We start from the raw sequence: 25,729 nt of genomic DNA on the forward strand, positions 1-25,729 counted from the left end.
CCAATCGTATCTGCACTTTATCAGAAAAAACAATTTGTGAATGGGAGCATCAACCGCAAAACGTTGAATTCTTTGAAGCATTTATGAACCCTGATACGTTGATTGTCGAACTGGATTAAAGTACACAACAGTTGAATATTATTTTTATTTTGAGACAAGCATGATGTATTTGAATGGCCCATAACATTTCATATCAAAGCCAAGAAAAAGTTTTTCTTACTGTGCTGGGCGCACATACAGAACAGGTGCGATCTCATGTCTGTAGGAGACATAGAAGGTAGCGTGAGAAGTGCTTGATGCCTTGATTGTCTTGTTAATGGGCTTGAATATATTGGAGATTGCTGGGTCAGGGTGACTGCCCACTGGCACACACATCATTATCTGGGCACAGTCCGGCACAGATGCATTAACTGCTCTACACAACAAGCAGATAAACAATGTTCACCACCATCACAACAAATTCAAGCAAATAGAAGGCATTTAGATAAATTTTATTTTCAATGCTCCTTTCATCAGCAATCACATCGAAAGTTTCCATAATTTCCTTATGCATTGTTAAATTTATATAGCGCCTTTAATCACTAAAGAGCGTCTAAAATCTGTTCTTAACATCTGAATGAAGACAGACTAAATGAAGACTGTTCAAGAAGCCGATACTAACTTGACAATTTCTTGGATGGAGCCCACAGCATAATCGGTTTTGGTCACAAATAAGTGCAGGAACAGCGTGTTGAGGCTCTGAACATAAAATATATTACAGATAAGGTTTAACGATATTTTTAAGTGGATGAGAATTATTGAGTCAATCTTTGCACAAATTAGTCACATTATACATATTAGTGTTACTCATATCTACATTACACAAGTCTGATTTGTTTATTTAGGATAGAGGCAATCTGAAAACACCTTAGCAGAGTTCCTTTTTTTATTTTTTAAAATCTTTTTTGTATTAAGGAAATGGTCAAAAGTCTTCCACATACATGCGTCAAGGAGCGCTTCAATCTGATTTGCCTTAACAAGGGAAATATCACATTCTGCGTAATATGATCAAATTCTGGCAGAACAACTGAAACCAAAATGGTAAAAACTGGTCACTAACTGTGAAGTTATTCACTAGACTCTCATCTGCAAGTGATTGTGTCGTAGAAGTACTACCCGATAGATTGAGCTGCGTCTTGATGAGGTCTGCCCATTTGTCGGTTGAAGAGATGTGAGTTGAGGGGGGAGGGTAGTCGAAGAAGGCAGCGAAACCCACCAAGTCACCCCCACTTTCCACGAGACTCACGGCAAACAAGGCCTTCTCTCTACAGTAATTTACAATACATGACTAACGGACACGCCAACAGCCGGATAGTTTGCAAAAAACTTAAATTAACACACAATATCAAAGAAAGAATTCCGTTGTTAATCGGTTATTTAACAACAGACATGATATTAAACAAACTCAAGCCATGTTTTAACATGGAAAGTATTAGCATTTTCAGTTAAATGATCTTCAAAAAGTTTATCGATATTTTTTGTCAGCCCTTTCTAAATACAAATTTCTTTAGACTTCTTATATTGTTTTCAAAAACCCCAAGCGACATTTAATGACCAAAAAACTATCGATGAAAAGTGAAAGCCAACCTAATACTGTTCCTAGTCCATGTAAAATTTTTATGCTCCATGTGAATATACGTTACGTTCACTTAAACCACATTTAGAAAACCAAGAAGCACTTGTGTTGAGCCAGGAATCTCCTCCTGATGTTGTTTGCCTTATTGATAAATACAATACTTAAAGTTTGTTACTCAATGGATATAATCAGTATGTTGTCAAAATAGAGAAGAGGCATATGGTGGTGAAATAATACAAGTAAAAGCTACACGTTCTCTCTTAGATCAAAGAACTACTAATTTTGAAGACGCTATTTTTCGACCATTTTGCATAAAAATTTCAAATTCTGTTTGTGCATAATATACAATCCACGCGCAAACAAAATTCATTTTGTAAAGACTCTAGATTAACATCTGGAATAGTGATCAAATCTAGATAGCCCTATAATTAATTGTGATGATTTAAATATAGATGTACATAAGGAAAATCCCCTGACGAGAAACTATTTGGATTGCATTCTTTTCAAGGGACTTGAAATATTTGCTGGAAAACCTATCCGTGTCACTGATAAATCCAAAACTGTTATAGATCAATTTATTTGTCGAAACATGCCTGATCCACAGTTTGAAGTCCTTGAAAATGAAAGCATTTCAGACCATTTTCCAACCATTTTTAAGAAAATTTCAAAAATATCGATACCTTTCAGAAATACATTGATACTCTTCAGAAGGGTATCGAACTTCGATACCCTTCAGAAATACATTGATACCCTTCAGAAGGGTATCGAACTTCGATACCCTTCAGAAATACCTTGTTATTAAAAATCCAAATGACGATTTTGTGAAACACATGAACAATGCCTTTGTCTCCATGGCAACCAAAATTGTCAAACTATTGAACACTCCGCTCTAGACGACCCTGCATAAATTCTTGGAAATAACAGGACCCTTTCGAGCAAATATTTTGCACGAAAACAGACTTAAAAACTTTGCAGAAAAAGTAATTCTACGTGGACAGCAGGCACTTGCTTCCATCTTGAAATATTGTTGAAACTTCGAGCGCAGTGGACAGTAACCCTTATTTACTATGGTTTGAAAAAAAAGAGTAAGATACCTGGTAATCGATTTCAAGCAAATCTTAAGAATAATATTGTCAGGCCCCGGCTTTAGGAAGTTTTTGGTTGGGATCCGCTCTGGATAACAACCGAAAAATATTTGCTTTCCTAGTCGTTCTCCGATATTGAAGAGTAAACTTTCACTCCCACCGGAATTTGGTAACCATTCGTATAGATATGTTGCTAACTCTTCTGGCTCTGAGTGTGAAACTTATTGGCCGGTCACGTCAGTTTTGTCACATCCTATTTGGCCCGACCTTAAAAATGGAAACTTGCTTCACTCCATAGAGGACTATACACAAATTCTGAAACCAAACAATTTGAATTTCAAGTTGGAAGATAGACGAAGAAACATATTAAAGTCCATTATGGCCCATTTAATGTAAAAAAGTAAAGCACGAGAAAAACCAAGTACGCCTGAGCCTCACACGAAATGAAAAAAAAAACACCAAAAAGATATAATTCAGATAGAATCATCCACAGACAGTGAAAATAATTTTAACCCAGAAGCTGAGAATGCTAAGAATCCACCAAATTCCATGATAAATCTGAAAATGAAGCTAAAGAATCAGAGAAAGAAACCCCTAAAGTCTACGGGAAAGCAACGATGGTTGCTGACGAATGCGTTGAATCTTCTCCGAGACCTGATGAAAACAGTAGCAGCACAAAAACAAATTCCAAAACTCGAAAAAAAACGAAAGAAGCGTGTAGGAAAGAAAAAGTTTGAGAAAAGAAAACGTGATCCCAGCGAACCAAAAATTTCTACAAGTTCTAGCAGCCGCATAAAACCAGTTCTTGCGAAATTAACAAATTACTTTACTTAGCAATATGGAAAATACTTTAGCAGTAAGAAAATTGATGATGGAAAGGATTCAATTCAGAGGGAAAGGATTCAAACAGAAAAGCATTTTCGTTCGGAGTATCGCGTGATCGAGTATCACTTTGTTTTTATTCGGCAATTTCTCGCAACTTTTGCTTCACATTCACTTTGCATTAAATTATACGGATACGATTTCAACAATATCGTTTCAACAAAAATTTATTCTTTGGAGCACAATACAATCTGTGATAACAGAATTCAAGTACCGAAAACAACAGAAAACAATGGTTTAATGTATGCTATGGTTCACCCAAAGATACAACTTAAATTTTGGATGCATGAAGGCGGTATATACCGTGTGGACTTCTGTCACAGAACCTAAGTTTTAAAAGATCCACCAAGTTTTTCAAAGAAGTTTTCATCAAAACAACATTTTAAGAAGACAACTTAGAGTTATCTTTTTCGAAATTAAAGGCAAGCAAAACTCTCAAATTATTAAACAATTTAATGAAGATGACCCTGCAAAAAAAATTGAAACAACGGGATAACCTTTTTGAGCCGCAAAATATTGAACCAAAATTTGATTTGAAAATTTTGCAGAAAAAGGAATTCTACGTGGACAGCAGGTAGAAATAGCAGGAGGTATTTCTACCTGCTGGGGCTAGGAAATTTTTTTCATGAATCTAAGAAAGTTTCATTCAAATTCAAACAATCATTGAAATATCCAAAAACCTTGTGAGCCTTCATCAGGCCTCTTCGAGCCAGGAACGTTGAAAGAGAGACATCCGTTCTATAAATTCTTTAATGTGATAGGATGGTAGCGGCAATTACTAAGCTTCACTTTTGCACAGACTTCCTGTGTTAATAATAGGTCAGGTCAGGACTTGCTCTTCTATCAGATATTTGAATTTTTATGCAGTAATTTTATGTCATTATTATACAATCGCAGCATGTAACCCGCTGCATCTAAACGCCGTTAAACTAGAATAGCGGCAATTACTACGCTTCACTTTTGCACAGAATTCCTGTGTTAATAATAGGTCAGGTCAGGACTTGCTCTTCTATCAGATATTTGAATTTTTATGCATTAATTTTATGTCATTATTATACAATCGCAGCATGTAACCCGCTGCATCTAAACGCCATTAAACTAGAATACGGAAGGTTTCAAAAAAATCGAAAAACATTCAGGAAATATACCAATGGCATATGCTTAATGACTTAAATCCTGGTGAACAAAAACTACATCGTAGTCCTCTCTCAACAACAGACCCAAAAAAGTCAACTTGCTCGAACAATTCACAACGGTAAAGGAATAATTTGCGGAGAAGCATTCCGACAATTGGACGCAATTAGAAGCATTCCGAAAATAAAGCCATGAAAATTTTATACATGGGAACAGCCAGTTTCAAATATAAACGTTTCCAGTTTATACATGATAACAACCGGTTTCAAAAATAAAACAATGCAAAAAAGTAACACCTTTTTGATACTGAAAAACCGGAAGCTTATATATTTTCCTAAAAGCTAAGGACACTGCCGTGTCAGTCTTAACAGTCTAGCTCATATTTCAATTTTTGAAACTATGTCCAAAGTCCGTCTTGTTAGGATTAGTCATTAATGGAGCATGTTGTCACCAACTGTTGCGAAATTTACACCAAATAACGAGAACACAAATGTATAACCAAGAACTCAAATTACATAATGAAAACCCAGATCAAAAGCAAACGATTGGGGCAAAGTCTTTGAAAGAGTCTGGAAGCAAAGAGTGTGTGAAACTAGAGAAGTTGCTCTCTTTTGAAATCTTCATTTAAAAAAAACTTAGTCGAGCTTCGTCAAAAAACTGAACGACCATTGCGATAAGACCATTGTGATAAGACTGAACACGACCAATACGACAAGGGTAAAATGAGCGCCGAGTGTTAGGTGCTAAGAGACAATCTAAATGCAGCCAGAAAATCCGAACAGGAGAAATCGATTGACTCATTGAAACAGATTTGAGCGATTTTAAATTCAATGCAGCTAAAGAAGCGCAGCATCCGAGAAACTGCAAAAAGAGAACTACCAGAGCTTCTATAGATGGAAAAATACAGCCACTAGTCGGCCAACAAGTGCCCGAGAAAAGACACTGTTATTGATACACGAAATTCCTCAAAAAATGAGAAAGCCGAAACTAAGGCCTCCTCTTTCGAGCATCGAAGCCAAGATATAATGAATCGACCTGTCACGCTGTACGAGATCGTCTTGGCGAAGCGTTTTGCCATCAAAGAACAAATCAAAGAACTTTACCACATGAGCCTATTGACGCACCCTGATGCTGGTCGAGATGAAGAATTCTTCAAAACGCTTAATCGTGCATACTAGATTTTTAACAACGAGGCAGAACGAGCAGCGTTCAATAATTTCAGGACTAGAAGCAGAGAAATTTATGACCACTGAAAACTCACTTTGAACCTTCTTATATAAAAAGTACAATCTATTTTTATACTAAGGCATTCATTCGAAAAGAGTTATGAATGAAGATATTGTTTGAATATCGAATGAGTGGTAAATTCTATTCTCATTAAGTGCGGGCAGCGTGAGCGTCGCACGTATATAAAAAGCGTACTCCAAAACTGGTGCTTGAAGGTGAAAGATATAGTTCAAATTCTAAATTATTACCTGATTTATGGCGGTCACAAGGTTAATAGGTGGTCAGGAAAGTAAAATTGACATTTGATAATAACAAAGCTCGCGCTTCGAGAATAATTAACAAATCTGACATATCAGTACTGACATGGTTAAATCGCCACGGTGATAGACCCGATACTTAAGACGGACCAACTTTAGGTTTTATTTAAACCATTGAACACCAAAACTAGCATGCAAGCTAACCACTCAATTGAATCTTTATATTAACAATTTCTTCTGCATAACTACTTATTATTGCAAATTCCTTCATTGTATTTCATCGAGCATTACGCTCAATTCATTAACTGTGTGGTAAAAGTCTTGAATTATAAATGTCGTAATGGCTAACAAATTTCAAAATAACATGAAAGAAAGAGAAAGAGCAAACTGAATAGTAGTAGTAGATTAGGCTTCGAAGTTCGTTCTTCAGGGTATTGCTCCCATTCAATTGTCCAGATTCATAAGTTTCTGATTAATGTTGCAGTATCCACACTTGAATACGATGCGCCAAGTGCATTTGTTTTCCTCTGTGTACTGATTGCAGAAATAATGCCAAAAAACTTTGACACTGCATTTTTATTTAAGCTTCTACCATAATTTGAATAAACTTTGAGTACTAAATTGTAGAGAATTTTTGTCCGGTGGAAGAAGTTTTCGTCGCTTCTTACTAATCGATTTTTGTTTATTTGTAGTTCTCCTCGGCTATGTTGACGAGTGGTACTTTCCTGAATACTGTCTACGTTCGATAGTTCAACGTCGTATTTACCTTGTTTTAAAGCCATAAGGTATAAGTCGTGCATTTCAATATAAATGCTGAGAGGCAACAAATTCAAGGTAACAAGTCGCTGTTTATAGCACTGCTTTTCGCTCAAAATCCATTTTGTGGCAATTTTTCAATTTCTTTCATTTGCGACTTATTCGGTAACCATGCCTGTGAGCAATAAGTAACTATCGGTACAACGTAACCTAAAAAAGCGTTCAGTTTAGATTTTTGTGCACTTTTGAGAAATATTTCTTTTAAGCTTGAAAAAAGCACATGAACCTTTTCGTTTTCTAAAGGAGCAGTTTTCATTCCAATTTAGGTTTTCTGAAACTTGGAGCCCTCGGTCTCGCTGAGTTTTTACTTGATCTAGCTTATGGTTGTCAATAGACGCCGTTATATTTCCCTTGATCTTCAGGAGGTGAGTTTTGTTATAATTTAGTCTCATTTGATTTTCTTTGCACCATGTTGACAAACTAGAAACTGCGGTTTCAGTATTGCATTGCTTCTCACTTATCAGTTTCATATCGTCAGCAAAGCCATAGCAAATTACTTCAGTTAGGTTTTCAGGTAAGTCGTCGATAAAAATAATGAAGAAAAGAGGCCCTAATATAGAACCCTGTGGGACACCACTGGTGACTTCTATCAAATCAGATACATTGTTGATTTTCACTTATCGTTTGCGATTCGTTAGATAGGACAACTTCCCTCCAACGCCAATGTTATAAAGTTTTTGTATGGCAATGAAAGCGAGACGGTTGAGGCAAAGAGCGAAAGCAAATGATCAGAGTTTTAATGTGCGCGCAGCACCACCAGCCATGAAAAGAATAAGTTATCTATGATATGGTTTTGGAACATGGCTTTAGTCTTTGGAGGTCAACATGAGGTCATTTAGAGGTCGTTTTGGCATTTAATGCGAAGACTGTGTCTGTCATTAACTGTGTAGTATATTGCGCACGGGCGGCTACTAAAAGGGCAGTGAATCCTATTGTTGTTGTTGGGGATTTACAGCTGTGCTGAAGGCTCTAAAGTCCCTGTCATCAAATTAAAATAATGTCCAATAGTTTCTACAGTTTTGACAATCGCAGAACAATTGCCAAATGCAAATATTTCGCTCAGAAAATTTCTTCTCGAAAAAATTCCACGTTGTACGTAATATTCGGTTTTTCAGTCCAGATGGTTCCCTTAAGTTTATTAAATTTTCTAGGCGGTTTGCAATTCGACAGGTTTTAAAGGTGAATTCGCTGCGCGCTTTATCTGTTCGAGTTTTCGTCATTTTGAAAATTTCGTTGATCCTTGTTTCTTTCGTATGTACTTCTGGTAGCTCGATGCCGCTATTCTCTTCATTCAAAGCTTTTGAAACCAGCAATAGATCGTTAAGCTGGATAAACATTTGTAATGGCAATGTTTAATAGTCGAAGCTGGTTTTTGTATTCTGTATCTTTATTTCCCGTTATCCATTTGACTACCTTTTTTTGAAACTTTTCCAGAATTTGAATTTCAGTTCTTCCTGCAGTCAAGCACGTGAAACGATACAGCAATACCGGCAAAATTAAGGACTTATATAATCCCAATTTAACAAACGTGTTTACTTTAGTTGCAACATTTCGCTTTAGCATGTACAGAACTTTATTTGCTTTCTTCATTCTTTCTTCAATATGTTGTTTCCACGATACATCAGCCGCCACGTGAATACCAAGATCTTTGACAGTCGTGGATTTTGCCAAATCTTTTCCCGTCAATTTGTACTGTTGGTCTCTACCTCTGAAGTTCAGATACGCACACTTGTCTATGGCCAGCTCCATTTTATTTTGGATTATCCAGTTCTCAATCCCATGTAGATCATCTTGGACTTTCCAGTAGCTTCTTTGTACAGCCAAAATTATTCAACTCTGGCCATCAGAAGCATTCAACCCGAAATTACATGTGCCACATCAGAATGCATGGTTGTGATGGGTCAGAGTTGAATAGGATTCACTGCCCCTTTAGTAGCCACCCGTGCGCAATATACTACAGTTAATGAATTGAGCGTAGTACTTGATTTTTTCCTCTGCTCTATCACCTTTACAAACAACAATAAAGGGCCGTGTACACCATCCGGCATCGATGGATGTAGGTCGAAAAATAGGGCATGATGAGTAGCACTTAGTAACCGGATGCTGCACTCCAAGCTGTTCCCCTCCAGACAGTGTAAAGACGGCCCAGTCACAAAAATAAATAACAAGTGGAGAGGAAAGCACCTATATATATATATATATATATATATATATATATATATATATATATAGCACACATAGGGAACAAGAATGGAAGGATTAAAATAAAAATGGAACATCAAGGAATAAGCAAAGGAATAAAGATAAGCAGCCAAACACTCAGTGCAGCCTTCCCTCCTCCACGACGGCGCTAATCGAAGTATCACTGAGAACACGAGGCTCGAGGGCACGACATCCCCTCAAGCAGAGAACACAGCTCCTCAGAAGTGCGAAGCTGATTTTCGTTCGGATGTAGCTTATAGTGTCGGCGTACGGCTCTCCGCATTTTTCGCTGATCTTGGTTGCGAGTTGTTTCATCCATCGCTGATGGACCTGGACCACCCGAACAAGCAAAAACCAGTGCATTGAAGCTGCTGTGTTCGGTTTCGCGGATTCGCTCTTCGTACTTATTTCGCTTGATGCTCTCGTGATATTTGTATGCATCTTTTATGGTCTTAGGGCAGCTCTTCGCATAAGGGTTGAAAATCTTCACCTCGAAGAAAGTGCGATTAAAGCGGGAGCCCCACAGACCGTCTGCCTTGATGTCCAGTCGAGCGTCATCATCAGTGGTGGTGGAATTACTCGAGAAAATTTCTCCATCGAGCGACTGAAGTTTTGGCTCTATCTGTACATCGTGGCAAACGTCATCCATCAGGTTTGCAAACACATCTCTAATTTCGTTGTGTCGTAGGTGCGTATAACCGCCTTTGGCGCAATGGAGGGCATGGGTGAGGCTGAATTCTTTCCCGCATGGGCATATGGCTGGCGTGTTCTTCGCTTCCCAGGTGTAGCGAAGTGCTATTCCATCACGGAACTCAGTCTTCGGGAGGTCAAAACCATGTTTTGACAACGGAAGCGCGTTAAGCCAGCTTGATGCTCCTTTCTCCGAGGCCAGCTGGATGGTATACTTCATTTCTGGTAGATTGTTTTCGATTCTGGATTTTTTCGAGATGAGTTCACGTTGATTGTCAGCTTTCTGTCTGAGACTGATCTTGGTTTGTTCTACTTCACATTGTTGAATATTATTGAATGACGCTAATGGTCTTGAGAGTTCAACTGATTGCTCAAGATTTTTGTGAAGATCTTGTGGGAGGGCGATGTTAAGCCCACCCATTCTGAGAGGGAGAGAAAAAGTTCTCTTTCCTCTTGGATTACTTCTTTGCCGACGATGATCGGTATGACTCGGCCAAGCCGCTCCTCCACCTTGTCCAGAACCCCGTCCATGGAAGGTGTAGTACGCGAAAGGAAGCGTACTTCTGTTGAACCCCCTTCATCAAACATGCATAGGCATTCTGGGGAGAGGCCAGAGCAAATTGACCATGTCTGTCTAAACTTTTTGTGTATTTAGCTTCTGCATCTTTCAGGAAATTTTTACTGGCCTCAGAGCTTCCGATAACTGATCCCAGGACTCGAGCGCCCTGCGTGATTTCCACATTTGTGCCTGCAAACACAGTTGACGCTTGGCGCTCGCCTCCTGGCTTAATTATCAACTGACACTTCGGAGGATTGACAAGATATCCATACTTGGGACCGAGCTCAGTGAGCTTGTCGAAGAGTGCCCTGATATCTTCTATTTTACCGACGACGCTACCATCATCAGCATACCATTTTTGTGTCAAAGAGTCATTATGAAGTCTATTAGGGGTAGGATTGCGATTCCATACATTGCCATCGCAAGGGGATCGCCTTGTGTCGTACCTTCCTGAGACAGTATGGTCGACTTACCGATGTAGAGATGAGACGGGTGGCTATAGGAATTCTGTAAGGCAACATGCAAAGATGGGCATAAGGCTTTCACGTTCTCTAATGCTGTTCGTCTATTGAGTATGTTAAAAGCGTTTTTGGCATCAATTAGAAGAATTTCTTCGTTTTCGGGATCATCAAAACTGTGGCGAAGCAAATGTATGGCATGTTCTGCTTGTTCTGCCATTCTTATTTAAACCATTGAACACCAAAACTAGCATGCAAGCTAACCACTCAATTGAATCTTTATATTAACAATTTCTTCTGCATAACTACTTATTATTGCAAATTCCTTCATTGTATTTCATCAAGCATTACGCTCAATTCATTAACTGTGTGGTAAAAGTCTTGAATTATAAATGTCGTAATGGCTAACAAACTTCAAAATAACATGAAAGAAAGAGAAAGAGCAAACTGAATAGTAGTAGTAGATTAGGCTTCGAAGTTCGTTCTTCAGGGTATTGCTCCCATTCAATTGTCCAGATTCATAAGTTTCTGATTAATGTTGCAGTATCCACACTTGAATACGATGCGCCAAGTGCATTTGTTTTCCTCTGTGTACTGATTGCAGAAATAATGCCAAAAAACTTTGACACTGCATTTTTATTTAAGCTTCTACCATAATTTGAATAAACTTTGAGTACTAAATTGTAGAGAATTTTTGTCCGGTGGAAGAAGTTTTCGTCGCTTCTTACTAATCGATTTTTGTTTATTTGTAGTTCTCCTCGGCTATGTTGACGAGTGGTACTTTCCTGAATACTGTCTACGTTCGATAGTTCAACGTCGTATTTACCTTGTTTTAAAGCAATAAGGTATAAGTCGTGCATTTCAATATAAATGCTGAGAGGCAACAAATTCAAGGTAACAAGTCGCTGTTTATAGCACTGCTTTTCGCTCAAAATCCATTTTGTGGCAATTTTTCAATTTCTTTCATTTGCGACTTATTCGGTAACCATGCCTGTGAGCAATAAGTAACTATCGGTACAACGTAACCTAAAAAAGCGTTCAGTTTAGATTTTTGTGCACTTTTGAGAAATATTTCTTTTAAGCTTGAAAAAAGCACATGAACCTTTTCGTTTTCTAAAGGAGCAGTTTTCATTCCAATTTAGGTTTTCTGAAACTTGGAGCCCTCGGTCTCGCTGAGTTTTTACTTGATCTAGCTTATGGTTGTCAATAGACGCCGTTATATTTCCCTTGATCTTCAGGAGGTGAGTTTTGTTATAATTTAGTCTCATTTGATTTTCTTTGCACCACGTTGACAAACTAGAAACTGCGGTTTCAGTATTGCATTGCTTCTCACTTATCAGTTTCATATCGTCAGCAAAGCCATAGCAAATTACTTCAGTTAGGTTTTCAGGTAAGTCGTCGATAAAAATAATGAAGAAAAGAGGCCCTAATATAGAACCCTGTGGGACACCACTGGTGACTTCTATCAAATCAGATACATCATTGTTGATTTTCACTTATCGTTTGCGATTCGTTAGATAGGACAACTTCCCTCCAACGCCAATGTTATAAAGTTTTTGTATGGCAATGAAAGCGAGGCGGTTGAGGCGAAGAGCAAAAGCAAATGATCAGAGTTTTAATGTGCGCGCAGCACCACCAGCCATGAAAAGAATAAGTTATCTATGATATGGTTTTGGAACATGGCTTTAGTCTTTGGAGGTCAACATGAGGTCATTTAGAGGTCGTTTTGGCATTTAATGCGAAGACTGTGTCTGTCATTAACTGTGTAGTATATTGCGCACGGGCGGCTACTAAAAGGGCAGTGAATCCTATTGTTGTTGTTGGGGATTTACAGCTGTGCTGAAGGCTCTAAAGTCCCTGTCATCAAATTAAAATAATGTCCAATAGTTTCTACAGTTTTGACAATCGCAGAACAATTGCCAAGTGCAAATATTTCGCTCAGAAAATTTCTTCTCGAAAAAATTCCACATTGTACGTAATATTCGGTTTTTCAGTCCAGATGGTTTCCTTAAGTTTATTAAATTTTCTAGGCGGTTTGCAATTCGACAGGTTTTAAAGGTGAATTCGCTGCGCGCTTTATCTGTTCGAGTTTTCGTCATTTTGAAAATTTCGTTGATCCTTGTTTCTTTCGTATGTACTTCTGGTAGCTCGATGCCGCTATTCTCTTCATTCAAAGCTTTTGAAACCAGCAATAGATCGTTAAGCTGGATAAACATTTGTAATGGCAATGTTTAATAGTCGAAGCTGGTTTTTGTATTCTGTATCTTTATTTCCCGTTATCCATTTGACTACCTTTTTTTGAAACTTTTCCAGAATTTGAATTTTAGTTCTTCCTGCAGTCAAGCACGTGAAACGATACAGCAATACCGGCAAAATTAAGGACTTATATAATCCCAATTTAACAAACGTGTTTACTTTAGTTGCAACATTTCGCTTTAGCATGTACAGAACTTTATTTGCTTTCTTCATTCTTTCTTCAATATGTTGTTTCCACGATACATCAGCCGCCACGTGAATACCAAGATCTTTGACAGTCGTGGATTTTGCCAAATCTTTTCCCGTCAATTTGTACTGTTGGTCTCTACCTCTGAAGTTCAGATACGCACACTTGTCTATGGCCAGCTCCATTTTATTTTGGATTATCCAGTTCTCAATCCCATGTAGATCATCTTGGACTTTCCAGTAGCTTCTTTGTACAGCCAAAATTATTCAACTCTGGCCATCAGAAGCATTCAACCCGAAATTACATGTGCCACATCAGAATGCATGGTTGGGATGGGTCAGAGTTGAATAGGATTCACTGCCCCTTTAGTAGCCACCCGTGCGCAATATACTACAGTTAATGAATTGAGCGTAGTACTTGATTTTTTCCTCTGCTCTATCACCTTTACAAACAACAATAAAGGGCCGTGTACACCATCCGGCATCGATGGATGTAGGTCGAAAAATAGGGCATGATGAGTAGCACTTAGTAACCGGATGCTGCACTCCAAGCTGTTCCCCTCCAGACAGTGTAAAGACGGCCCAGTCACAAAAATAAATAACAAGTGGAGAGGAAAGCACCTATACATATATATATATATATATATATATATATATATATATATATATATAGCACACATAGGGAACAAGAATGGAAGGATTAAAATAAAAATGGAACATCAAGGAATAAGCAAAGGAATAAAGATAAGCAGCCAAACACTCAGTGCAACCTTCCCTCCTCCACGACGGCGCTAATCGAAGTATCACTGAGAACACGAGGCTCGAGGGCACGACATCCCCTCAAGCAGAGAACACAGCTCCTCAGAAGTGCAAAGCTGATTTTCGTTCGGATGTAGCTTATAGTGTCGGCGTACGGCTCTCCGCATTTTTCGCTGATCTTGGTTGCGAGTTGTTTCATCCATCGCTGATGGACCTGGACCACCCGAACAAGCAAAAACCAGTGCATTGAAGCTGCTGTGTTCGGTTTCGCGGATTCGCTCTCCGTACTTATTTCGCTTGATGCTCTCGTGATATTTGTATGCATCTTTTATGGTCTTAGGGCAGCTCTTCGCATGAGGGTTGAAAATCTTCACCTCGAAGAAAGTGCGATTAAAGCGGGAGCCCCACAGACCGTTTGCCTTGATGTCCAGTCGAGCGTCATCATCAGTGGTGGTGGAATTACTCGAGAAAATTTCTCCATCGAGCGACTGAAGTTTTGGCTCTATCTGTACATCGTGGCAAACGTCATCCATCAGGTTTGCAAACACATCTCTAATTTCGTTGTGTCGTAGGTGCGTATAACCGCCTTTGGCGCAATGGAGGGCATGGGTGAGGCTGAATTCTTTCCCGCATGGGCATATGGCTGGCGTGTTCTTCGCTTCCCAGGTGTAGCGAAGTGCTATTCCATCACGGAACTCAGTCTTCGGGAGGTCAAAACCATGTTTTGACAACGGAAGCGCGTTAAGCCAGCTTGATGCTCCTTTCTCCGAGGCCAGCTGGATGGTATACTTCATTTCTGGTAGATTGTTTTCGATTCTGGATTTTTTCGAGATGAGTTCACGTTGATTGTCAGCTTTCTGTCTGAGACTGATCTTGGTTTGTTCTACTTCACATTGTTGAATATTATTGAATGACGCTAATGGTCTTGAGAGTTCAACTGATTGCTCAAGATTTTTGTGAAGATCTTGTGGGAGGGCGATGTTAAGCCCACCCATTCTGAGAGGGAGAGAAAAAGTTCTCTTTCCTCTTGGATTACTTCTTTGCCGACGATGATCGGTATGACTCGGCCAAGCCGCTCCTCCACCTTGTCCAGAACCCCGTCCATGGAAGGTGTAGTACGCGAAAGGAAGCGTACTTCTGTTGAACCCCCTTCATCAAACATGCATAGGCATTCTGGGGAGAGGCCAGAGCAAATTGACCATGTCTGTCTAAACTTTTTGTGTATTTAGCTTCTGCATCTTTCAGGAAATTTTTACTGGCCTCAGAGCTTCCGATAACTGATCCCAGGACTCGAGCGCCCTGCGTGATTTCCACATTTGTGCCTGCAAACACAGTTGACAATTGGCGCTCGCCTCCTGGCTTAATTATCAACTGACACTTCGGAGGATTGACAAGATATCCATAGTTGGGACCGAGCTCAGTGAGCTTGTCGAAGAGTGCCCTGATATCTTCTATTTTACCGACGACGCTACCATCATCAGCATACCATTTTTGTGTCAAAGAGTCATTATGAAGTCTATTAGGGGTAGGATTGCGATTCCATACATTGCCATCGCAAGGGGATCGCCTTGTGTCGTACCTTCCTGAGACAGTATGGTCGACTTACCGATGTAGAGATGAGACGGGTGGCTATAGGAATTCTGTAAGGCAACATGCAAAGATGGGCATAAGGCTTTCACGTTCTCTAATGCTGTTCGTCTATTGAGTATGTTAAAAGCGTTTTTGGCATCAATTAGAAGAATTGCTTCGTTTTCGGGATCATCAAAACTGTGGCGAAGCGAATGTATGGCATGTTCTATGCCACATTTCTGGCCCAGGCACAGTTGCATGTTTCCACCGAGGGATGTTAGATCTTGCCTGATGCAGTCGACGATTATGCGTCCGGTGATGCGACGCATTACTTCACCAATACCAATAGGTCTCACACCTGGACATTTATCCAGAGCCACTAGTCGACAACCATTGTATGTAATCAAATCATCCGGTGGTATTATGGACGTGGCCAGCCTCTTACCAAACTTGGCAACAAGCTTGCACAGGTTCTTGTGGAGGTTTGCCCGAAAGCAGAAAGTAGTCTACGCCAGTCATCGGCATCGAGACCTGAAGGCCCGGCACTGCCATGAGTCTTCATTGCATGCTTTCGGACGAGCCTGGCACTGATTTTGTCGAAGACAGCGGGGTGGTAAGGAAGCGTGCGTGGATGTTCGCTCTGAATGCAGTTGGGCTCCAAGGGTTGACCTTCAGGATGTTTGTCGCGTAAAATCTCGAAGACCGGTCTACCGTCTATGAGATCGGTAGGTGCGAGCACGCCGCCTTTGTGCTCATCCGAAAGAACGCGAATAGCATTACTGATCTTACCACGAGACATGAAATCGTTGAACATCTTGAGGTCAGAGTGCTGCTGTTTGTTCCTTGAATTCATTCTCATTTGGATTGCCTTCGCTTCACAGAACAGTTCTGAGAAGTTGCAGCTGTACCATGCTTGCAGTCTACGCTTGATGGTCTTATTGTTCGATCCATCGTCCGTGTTCTTTGTTCGACTGAGGGTTAGGTGCGGAAGTTTCATACAGAGGGTCAGAGATATATCGGATCTATCCGTGTTTACGGCAATCGGGGAGAGGACACTGTTAAGGGCTTCGGCGAACTGTTCCCCTGTCTTGTTCTTACCGAGCGTGAAGAACGAGGGCTTCCAAGTGACGACCTCGCGGTATATTTCGCGCACTGTTACCGCGTGATGAGGCTGGAAGTGGTCCCAAAAATTATTTGATGCTGCGGCGACGGAACGTTCGGGGGCGTGCGATGTTGCAGGAACTATGAATGCAGTGTCGGGAACGGTCAAAGCGTTGTGTGGTGCCGGCGTTTCGGTGGCTGCGGTGATCTCAGTTTTTGCAGCTGAAGTTTTTGGTCCAATCTTTCGCTGCGGCTAGACCACTGCATTTCACGTGCAAATATTTATAACATGTATGACACCAGACGCCTCCCCTACGTAGGGGACCCTTGCAGAGTGGACAATGGGTTTGATCAGCCATCAAGCTGCGGGCTAGGAGTTGGGAAGGCTGCACTGAGGGGGACTAGATTAAGTTAATTACAGGAGAGTAATAACAGCAACGATATTTAAAGTATTGAGTGATGTTAAACAGAATAATAGTGAAAACATGGTTTCCATGAAAGGAGAAGTGCACAGTGTCTTTACAGAACAGATTAGGTTGAAGAACATTTCTAAATGAGAGTGAAACAATAAACAACTTTAGGGCACAAGAATCAATATAATTATACAAAGCGTAGTTAAGGGCACTGATTTTCTTATTTATGAGGCGATTACAGCTGGTGGGTATAACTTTGGGAACAATCAAATTATTTGGGCTAAATTTAACAATAATCAGCTGAATGAGGAATTTCCAATGCTCTATGAAAGTTTCAATACTACTACGGTGATCATTGAAGCCGGCAATTACTACAACAGTGTTCAGCTTCTGGTCTGGGTATTTATTGATAACATCACAGAGATCTAGCAGTTTAGCACCTCGATAGGAGTGAACACAACCCTTTACTTGACCCTCGTCTATATATTTGGTACGAGAAGTACCCAAGACCAAGTCCGAGCAGCTGGAGGGAAGAGGGTAGGCATCAAAACGTCCCATTCACAGAGCCTGCTAACATTCAAAACACAAGAAATTGTTCTAAAAAAGAAATCTGTTAGAAGGATACGACCTGATGTGATGAGTCGGACCTTGACTCTAACGAACCATACCCGAACCTTGCCTCTAAAACCCTCCCATTGGAGGTCCCCAGTACAAGGATTTTGCCATAACAAATCTATTTAATAAGTTTATCACAACAATTAGGCTAAATAGTAAATTAGGCGTAGTACTTGATGAAATACAAAGAAAGAATTTGCAATAATAAGTAGTTATGCAGAAGAAATCGTTAATTTAGATTCAATTGAGCGGTGCTTGCATGCTAGGATTGGTGTTCAATGATTTAATTAAAACTTAACGTTGGTCCTTCCGAAATATCGCGTCCCTCAACATCTAACGTCCAGTAGATACATGTAGCAAAAGAAGTTGCTAGGAAAATATATTTTTTTTAATCTTCAAAAATGTAAATTTAAAGTTATAACCACAACAAGAACGTTTGGTTAAATATTTACATTTTCAAAATCGCCTCGTAAATATATGAATAGTTTGGTCTTTATACTTCAGTAGAAAAATTTCCTAAAGCCTCTTACTTGTCTATCTATTGGAACACGTTCATGCAGTTTGACCATTTCGCTGCTTAGTTTTTCCTTAAATTTGTTTTTAGTTTTCTCTTTTCGGATTTCAATTGGCAAATTATTCCATTTCCTAGAAAAATTTCTGATCAGTGACCTGTCACTCCATTTGGATTGGCACTTATTCTTTGGAAAAAACTGGACAGTTCTGCAGTTTTTGGTCAATTCGTACTTTTCAAGAATCCTGAAAGAGGAGTTTTTGGTTTCTCGACTACTCTGTTTATATTGTGAGAGGAGGTCAAAAAATTTAAGAAGACAAACTTTTTTAATGAAAAGCTCTGCTGGTAAAATTTTGTCTTTCAGTAATAGATCTCTTGCACTGTCAAACTTTTTGCGCAGGTGGCAAACCTTTATTCCCCAATTTATTTGTTTATTAACTCTTTGAAGTGACATAACCGACAACGATTGAAAAAAAATTGCACTGAAATTGAGATAAGACAAAACAAGTGATTTAAAAAGAACGATTCTTGCTTTTAGTGGTAGAAAATGTCTTACTAAGTAAATTGACCTAAAAGCATTTGCCATTTTTGTTAATGTTTTGTTCAGCTGAATGTCAAAATTTAGATTGTTATCAATCATTATACCTAAATAACGACAACTTGTTTTTGGCTCTATGAAAACTCCATTATAATGAAATTGTTCAATTTTTGATTCACCATTTTTTGAAAAAACCACAATTTCTGTTTTATCTCTGTTTAAAGTTAGCATATTTTGCCTCATATAACTGTCAGTACTTTCAAATACACTGTTAATTTCGCATAAGAGATTTTCATCGGATTTGGAATGACAAATAATGCATGTGTCATCTGCAAACTGTAAAACGTCCTCTCTTTTTTTCATTTTTTCAGGGAAGTCGTTGATATATATTAAAAAAATTAAAGGTCCGAGAACTGTTCCTTGAGGTACTCCGTGATTTATTGTCACCCAGTTCGAATATTCCATGCCGTTCTTTACGCATTGTTTTCTGTTAGACAAAAACGATTCTAGCATTGCAATTGATTCCCTATTAAATCCATATTTAGTAATTTTTTCGAGAAAAATTTTGTGAGATATTGAGTTAAAAGCTTTGGCTAGATCCAAGAATATACTAACAACGGTTTCGTTTTCTTCTAACAAACTATTCACTGATTCTGTCAACGATATTACTGTGTCATTCGAAGATTTTCTTTTCAGAAACCCAAACTGATTTTTATTGATTATTTCATACTTTTCAACATGTTCTAGCATTTGTTGGAGCAAAAGTCTTTCAAAAATCTTCGCAAGAGTCGGTATAACTGAAATTGGTCTGTAGTTTCCTGCTTCCAGTGGATCCCCTTTTTTGTAAATTGGAGTTACATATGCTTTTTTAAGTATGTCAGGAAAAATGTTTTTTGAAGTACATTCGTTTATTGCAAACTGTAGATGTGTTCCAATAGACATTTTGCTACACTTGAAGGACCATGTAGTGAGTAATCCAGGACCCGCTGCTTTGTTTTGTGGTAATTGATCAATTACAGTAAACAGTTCTTTTCTCGTTATATGTCTGAAGGAAAACTCAGTTTTGTCAAAAGCAAAGTCCGGTAGCTCAATCTTTTCTGTCTCAATCTTTTCTGAAATTAGGTTTCTGTCGTATAAACCTAATTTAGAAAAACAAATATTAATTGTGTTAGCGATTTCTTTTTTGTCTTTTAAGATATCTTGGTTGAACCGAATTCTAGAAATTTCGCCGTTTTTATCCTCGTGTTTTATTTTTGTTTTAATGAATTTCCACTGTTGTTTTGAATCGGGAAGACTTTCGAACAATTTCTGTGAATAATTGTGGCTCGCTCTTCTAAGTAGTCTGTTTGTATGGTTTCTTATTCTTTTGTATGAGTTATATGTGTCAACGTCTGCTGTTATCTTCCAAATATTGAAAAGCCTGTGCTTTTCGTTGATTAGATTCAGAATTTTTCTGGATAACCATTTCTTTTTTGTTGATTTTGATGATGGCTCTCCTATTTTGATGGGAGCTATACTATTCAGAATATTTTCAAACATAATTGAAAATTTTTCAAAAGTTGAGTTTGCATTGTTTTGTTGATACATGAAACTCCAATCCGCGGATGCAATTTTTTTGTTAAGATTAGCTCTAGTAAATTTGCTCGTATCCCGGTAAAAAAATTGCGTTTTGTTGTTTTCATAATCAATGTCCAGTGACGAAAAGAAAACTTGTGTAAAGTGATCACTTCCAAATAATTGCTCGATAACAGTTGTATCAAAAATTTGATGTTTCGTTGTTAAACAGTGATCAATTAATGTTTCCTGATTTCCATTTGTCCAGGTTGGAGTATTTTTATTTACTATCTCAAGCCCATTGTTGGAAGCAAATTCTGTCAATAACTCTTTTTCTCTTTGATTGAAAAAATTGATGTTATAGTCTCCGAATAGTATTACATTATCAGTTATTGAATATGCGCCTGAAATTTCTGATGTCAACTCTTCTAGAAAAAATTCGCCCAAGTTTTTATTGGAACAATAAGAAACGTTAACTAGAAGTTTTTCCTTAAACGGTGCTTGTATTTCAAGCCATAGTGATTCAAAAAAACTTCTGTTAATAGAGTTGAGATCATTCCGTATTTTATGTTTGAACGTATTTGGTACCCATATCCCTACTCCACCACCTCTCGTTAACTGCGTCAATTTTGATCTACTTTGATGGACAAAGTGGTGATTGTTGCTTAAAAAGTTTAAGGGTATCTTCTGATTATCGTTTATCCATGTTTCAGTAACAATGAAGCATGTTTGTCTGTTCTGCTGCTGCAAAAAATCCGAAATCTCTTCGTGTTTGTTGTTAACGCTTCTAATATTTGTGTATACAAAACATGGATGCAAGTTTGCATTTGCCTTATGTTTATCGTAGCTTTCGAATGTTTGTAAATTATGTAAATTGGGCCCTGGATTAGATAAGAACTGTGAAAAGACGACTACCTGCTCACAGAAAAGAACTGATGGTGAACTATGTATTGGACATATTTTGTAGTCCGGGGAGTATATATAATGCGCTATGGGGGATTTCAATATTGCATTCAAATCTCAACGATGAAACTCATATATATGGGCTCAAAAATACCAAAAACGTGAAGTTACAGGTGGTGTAAACCATTAGGAACAAATTGAGAACATTGAAACTTTCTTACATAACGTTGAGGATGTTGAAGGGCCCAAACAACTCCTCTGTCAAGTGATCCACAAGGCTTTGTATTAAAAGAGCATCATGTGCCTCAGCAGAACGAACGGAAATATTTACAGCAGTATCACCCAAGGCAGAAGGTTGTTTACTGGCGTATCTGGAAGTTACTCTCATTATATAACTGAAGCAAAGCAATAAAAACCCAATCATACGAAACATGAATTATAGCGTAGCGGTAGTAATCTGTCAATTATTGCTCATCCAGACGGATTCTAAACCGGCACTAAGTACATTTATAACTCCCCTTTTTCAGAAATTACGCGGTGCAAACATGGAAACTAACACCAAACACGCAAGGGGGAGACATTTGAATTCATTTTGAAGTTCAAGCAAATGCTAATCAAATTGACAGTGTAATTTAATTAAAGAACAAATAAATATTCATCCTTGTAGGAAGAAAAAATTTAAAGTAACAATTTCATGGACACGAAGCAGCAGATTGCTTAGTTGCAGAAGCATCGGCATCAGCATTTTAAGTAGTAGTAGTAGTAGTTGCGACTTCTGGATTATGCCTAAGTTCAGGGCACAGCCAAGGGTTTTCACCCTTCAGTTCATCAGTTCGTTGCCTTGAAATAAAAATATAACAGTTTCAGAGCTTTGAATGAGGGTTGCAGCTACCACAGCTGCACAGAATCCTCCAGCTGCTAGTACTCAACTCGTTGTACTGTTCCAGGAAGAATTTTCGGTACAAATACCTCAATTTTGGCTTGTTTAGAGGCTCCAAAGATCCCAATTTTCTCGAGAAGATGACTAACTTGGCAGTTCGATGGAAGAAATTTTCACATTTGTTTCTGTTCACTTTAGGGATTTCGAGTTCATTTCGTGCATCTTGTCTTGTTCTTGTACTCTCTTTGAGAATCATTTCGTCAGCGATAGTGTAGCCATACTTGTTTCTTAACAGATCACGCATAAACAAAACATCATGAAGTTCGATGTACATTGATAAGGGTAATAGACCACACTTGATTAGTCGTGTTTTGTAGTCAACATTTACTCCGAAGAACCACTTTGTGGCTAGTCTTTGAATTTTTTCAACTTTTCGGAGGCACGTGGTTGTCAAATGATAGACCTGAGAACTATATACTAGAATCGGGACGACGTATCCAGTGTAAGCCTTTAACTTAGCTTGCAGCGTGACATTCTTGCTCACATTTCTTTTGATTTGATACAGTGCTCTCAGGGCCTTGCTGGTTCTTAAGTAAACGTTGCTCGACCATGTTAAGTCACTCTTCACTAACACACCTAGATCTTTCTGCTCTTTTACGATTGGTAGTTCAAATCCGAATATATCAGTTTTCAGGTCCCCTTTGAGCAAAAGCAATGAGCTCTTCTTTGATTCAGTATCATTCTGTTTTGCGAGCACCAGGTAAGTAGTCCGTCTCGATTTTTCTCAAGGTCGTGTTGGTTTGTAATTACCACCTTAAAGTCATCTGCAAAGCCGTAACACGGATATCTGACACAATTCGGCCAGTCTTTGATAAAAATCAGAAACAGAAGTGGTCCCAACACTGCACCTTGCGGTACACCACTAGAAACTGCTTGTAGGGATGACATAGCTGTGTTAATCTGTACAAATTGTCGCCTGTTTGTAAGATAGGAGTGAAGTAGCTTGAGAAGTTTCCTCCAACACCAAGACTAGCAAGCTTTTCGTGGAGTCTCTCATGACAGACTTTATCGAAGGCCTTAGAGAAATCAAGATTTAGGACTGCCAAATGTTTTTCAGTTTCTGAATCCATCATTTTGTAAATTTTATCAAGGAAAATAAAAGGTGAAGTACTGTAGATCGATGTTTTCTGAACCCAAATTGCCTTGAGTGGAGATTATCTTTTACAAAGCGATAGAGTGAATCAAAGATTAGTTTTTCAAAGACTTTTGAGATAGAACACAGTAGGCTGATGGGACGGTAACATGAGACGTCAGTTTTATCACCATCATTGAAGACAAGGGTCACCTTACTAATCTTCCATTCATCTGGATAAATGCCTGTGTTGCAACATGTCTAAAAGACAAGCTTCAGAGAGCTTGATAGAGATTTGGCGCAGTTTTTCAGAATCAAGTTTCCAATTGCGTCATGGCCTCTGGCTTTATTTTTTTTAGACTGCTCAAAACAAATTCAATTGAGGTCTTTGATATTTTTAGATCGTTTAGTTCACCGTTCGGGAAACTGGTTTCGGTCGTGGAATGGCCTTCATTAAACACACTCACAAAGTAATTATTGTAAAGCTCAGACCTACCCAGGTCTGTCTCAGCCGATTGGTCTCCACTCACTACTCGAGTGGGGATAAGAGGATTTTTTCTAACACTTGCCAAATACTTTTGTATGTGACTGAAGCACCTGGTCTGGAAAATTTTTGCTTCAAAGATTTTCAAGTCATTATCTGCTGACATTTCAATTTCTTTTTCAAACCTTTTGATGTTGAGAAGTTGGCTCAGATTTGGTGTTAGAAGTTTTATTTTCAATGAATTGAGCATTTTTATTTTATGGGATGTCTCCCTGGAGATCCAAGGTTTGAGAGAAGCTCTGTGTTTTGTCACACGCGGAACCAGTCTCTCAATTTTTTCTTTAATCCAGTTATACCACTGATACACGAGAAAGTTTACATTGCTGTAACAGTACGGTGAAAAAGGCGTACACAAAATATCCTCGTTGAATTTAACCCAGTCAACTTTGTTGAAAGCTAGTAGCATTCCTGAAAGATCTTTTTGCGGTTGTTTAAGGACCTCTAATTTTGCCCCAAATGCAGAATGGTCCGAGCAGTTCTTATCACTAATTTGATATGCTTTGGTTAGCCTTCGGTCAACGTAGCTCTTTAGCAAAGGTTCCGTATGGTTGGTCAAGATCACGTCTAAGTTACTATCCAGTGGGTGGAGAAAGTTAACAAAACAGTTTTCCGAAAGTTTGTCCAGCAAGGATTGTTCCTAAGTGTTAGTATTTGTTTTGTTAGCCCAGTCGCAACCCGAGAGGTTCAAATCACCAGCTATCATCGTTCCTTGTGCGCCAATTGTTGTTTCATTTACCATTAACTCGCTTATCAGAACGAAGAGGTCATCAACTTCCCAGCGGTGTAGACTGGCAGTGGGAGGGTTGTAGATACAACAGATTTGCAAAACAATTCACGCTAAGTCAATGAACACGCAAATAAAGTCATCATGAGCAACGTTAATTTTACAACGAGAGTGGTTGAGCTCATGCTTTACAGCAATGAGAACTCCTCCATGCTTTGTTTTGGCCTCGCTGTGGCGATCAGCCCTGTGCAATTCAAATTCTTTCAGAAAGAGAGCTTCATCAGGAACATGTGAGGTGAGCCAAGTTTCTGTAAGACATAGAATATCATAACTAGAAGAAATGAGAGCGTTTGAGAGAGCCATTCGTCTTTCAATATTGAGAACACTTCGAACATTAAACAAAAGTAGAGAAATTAAACTTTTATCGGGGTTCTCAGAAGCTGACTCTAGTCAGGCATCTGTTTGATAGACGCGCCATTCGTTTTCTACCCTCTCCTGGAGAGTGAGGTTTCGCACTCGTAGTTCCTTTCTGTCTCGCCTTGGGTGATGAGTTCTCTTCTGAGCTTGAGCACTTCGCGTTCTTTTATGAGATCTTTTCTTGACAATTCAGGGCCGATGTAAATCGCATTTTACCTCAGTGTAGTTGAGAAGTTTTTAAGCTGATTTCAAGATTTCAGATTTTTCTAGCTCATTATCCACGTCGATAATGATGGTTCTTGCAGGCGTACTTTCCGGGGTTGAATTTACTAGACTTTCTTTTGGGTTGGCCCTCTTTCCTGCCGCTGTTTCGTTTCTAGGTCCCACTCTCAAGAGCTTTGTAATCCTTCCATTCACCTGCAAATGATCAAGGATTGATTGAACAGCTTGCCTATCCTGCGAAATTTGGTCCGCTGCAGTGCCTTGAGGTTCTGGGCACCCTTGATACGTATGCCCAGATTTCTCTTTTCAGATCTAATGATACGTTTTCCCGGATTGTTCTGGCCGGCGGCCGCTGCATAAGCCTTTGGTTCTTTCAGCTTCTTGACTTCTTGTTGCATTTCCTCAATTGCCTCAAATGATTTTGAGAGCTGCGAGGTGAACCTATCTAGTTTCCTTGCTGGTTTGTTTTTCCTTCATTTC

General features: G+C 38.9%; 1 protein-coding gene across 1 annotated transcript in view; it reads right to left on the reverse strand.

Moving 5' to 3' along the window:
* Window positions 1-21,805, reverse strand: part of LOC142348828 (cilia- and flagella-associated protein 61-like) — a 141,501-nt gene extending 119,696 nt beyond the window's left edge. The window contains exons 1-4 of the mRNA XM_075400355.1: window positions 21,552-21,805; window positions 1,100-1,304; window positions 662-738; window positions 221-415 (exon numbers count right to left, since the gene is read on the reverse strand). Of these exons, the coding sequence (XP_075256470.1) occupies window positions 221-415; window positions 662-738; window positions 1,100-1,304; window positions 21,552-21,763 (689 nt within the window). The 5' untranslated portion in view covers window positions 21,764-21,805. The remainder of the gene's footprint in view (window positions 1-220; window positions 416-661; window positions 739-1,099; window positions 1,305-21,551) is intronic.
* Between the last annotated feature and the right edge of the window lie 3,924 nt (window positions 21,806-25,729).

This window comes from Convolutriloba macropyga, chromosome 10 (genome assembly GCF_964194025.1).
Source record: "Convolutriloba macropyga chromosome 10, txConMacr16.3, whole genome shotgun sequence".
NCBI classification, from domain to species: Eukaryota; Metazoa; Xenacoelomorpha; order Acoela; family Convolutidae; genus Convolutriloba; species Convolutriloba macropyga.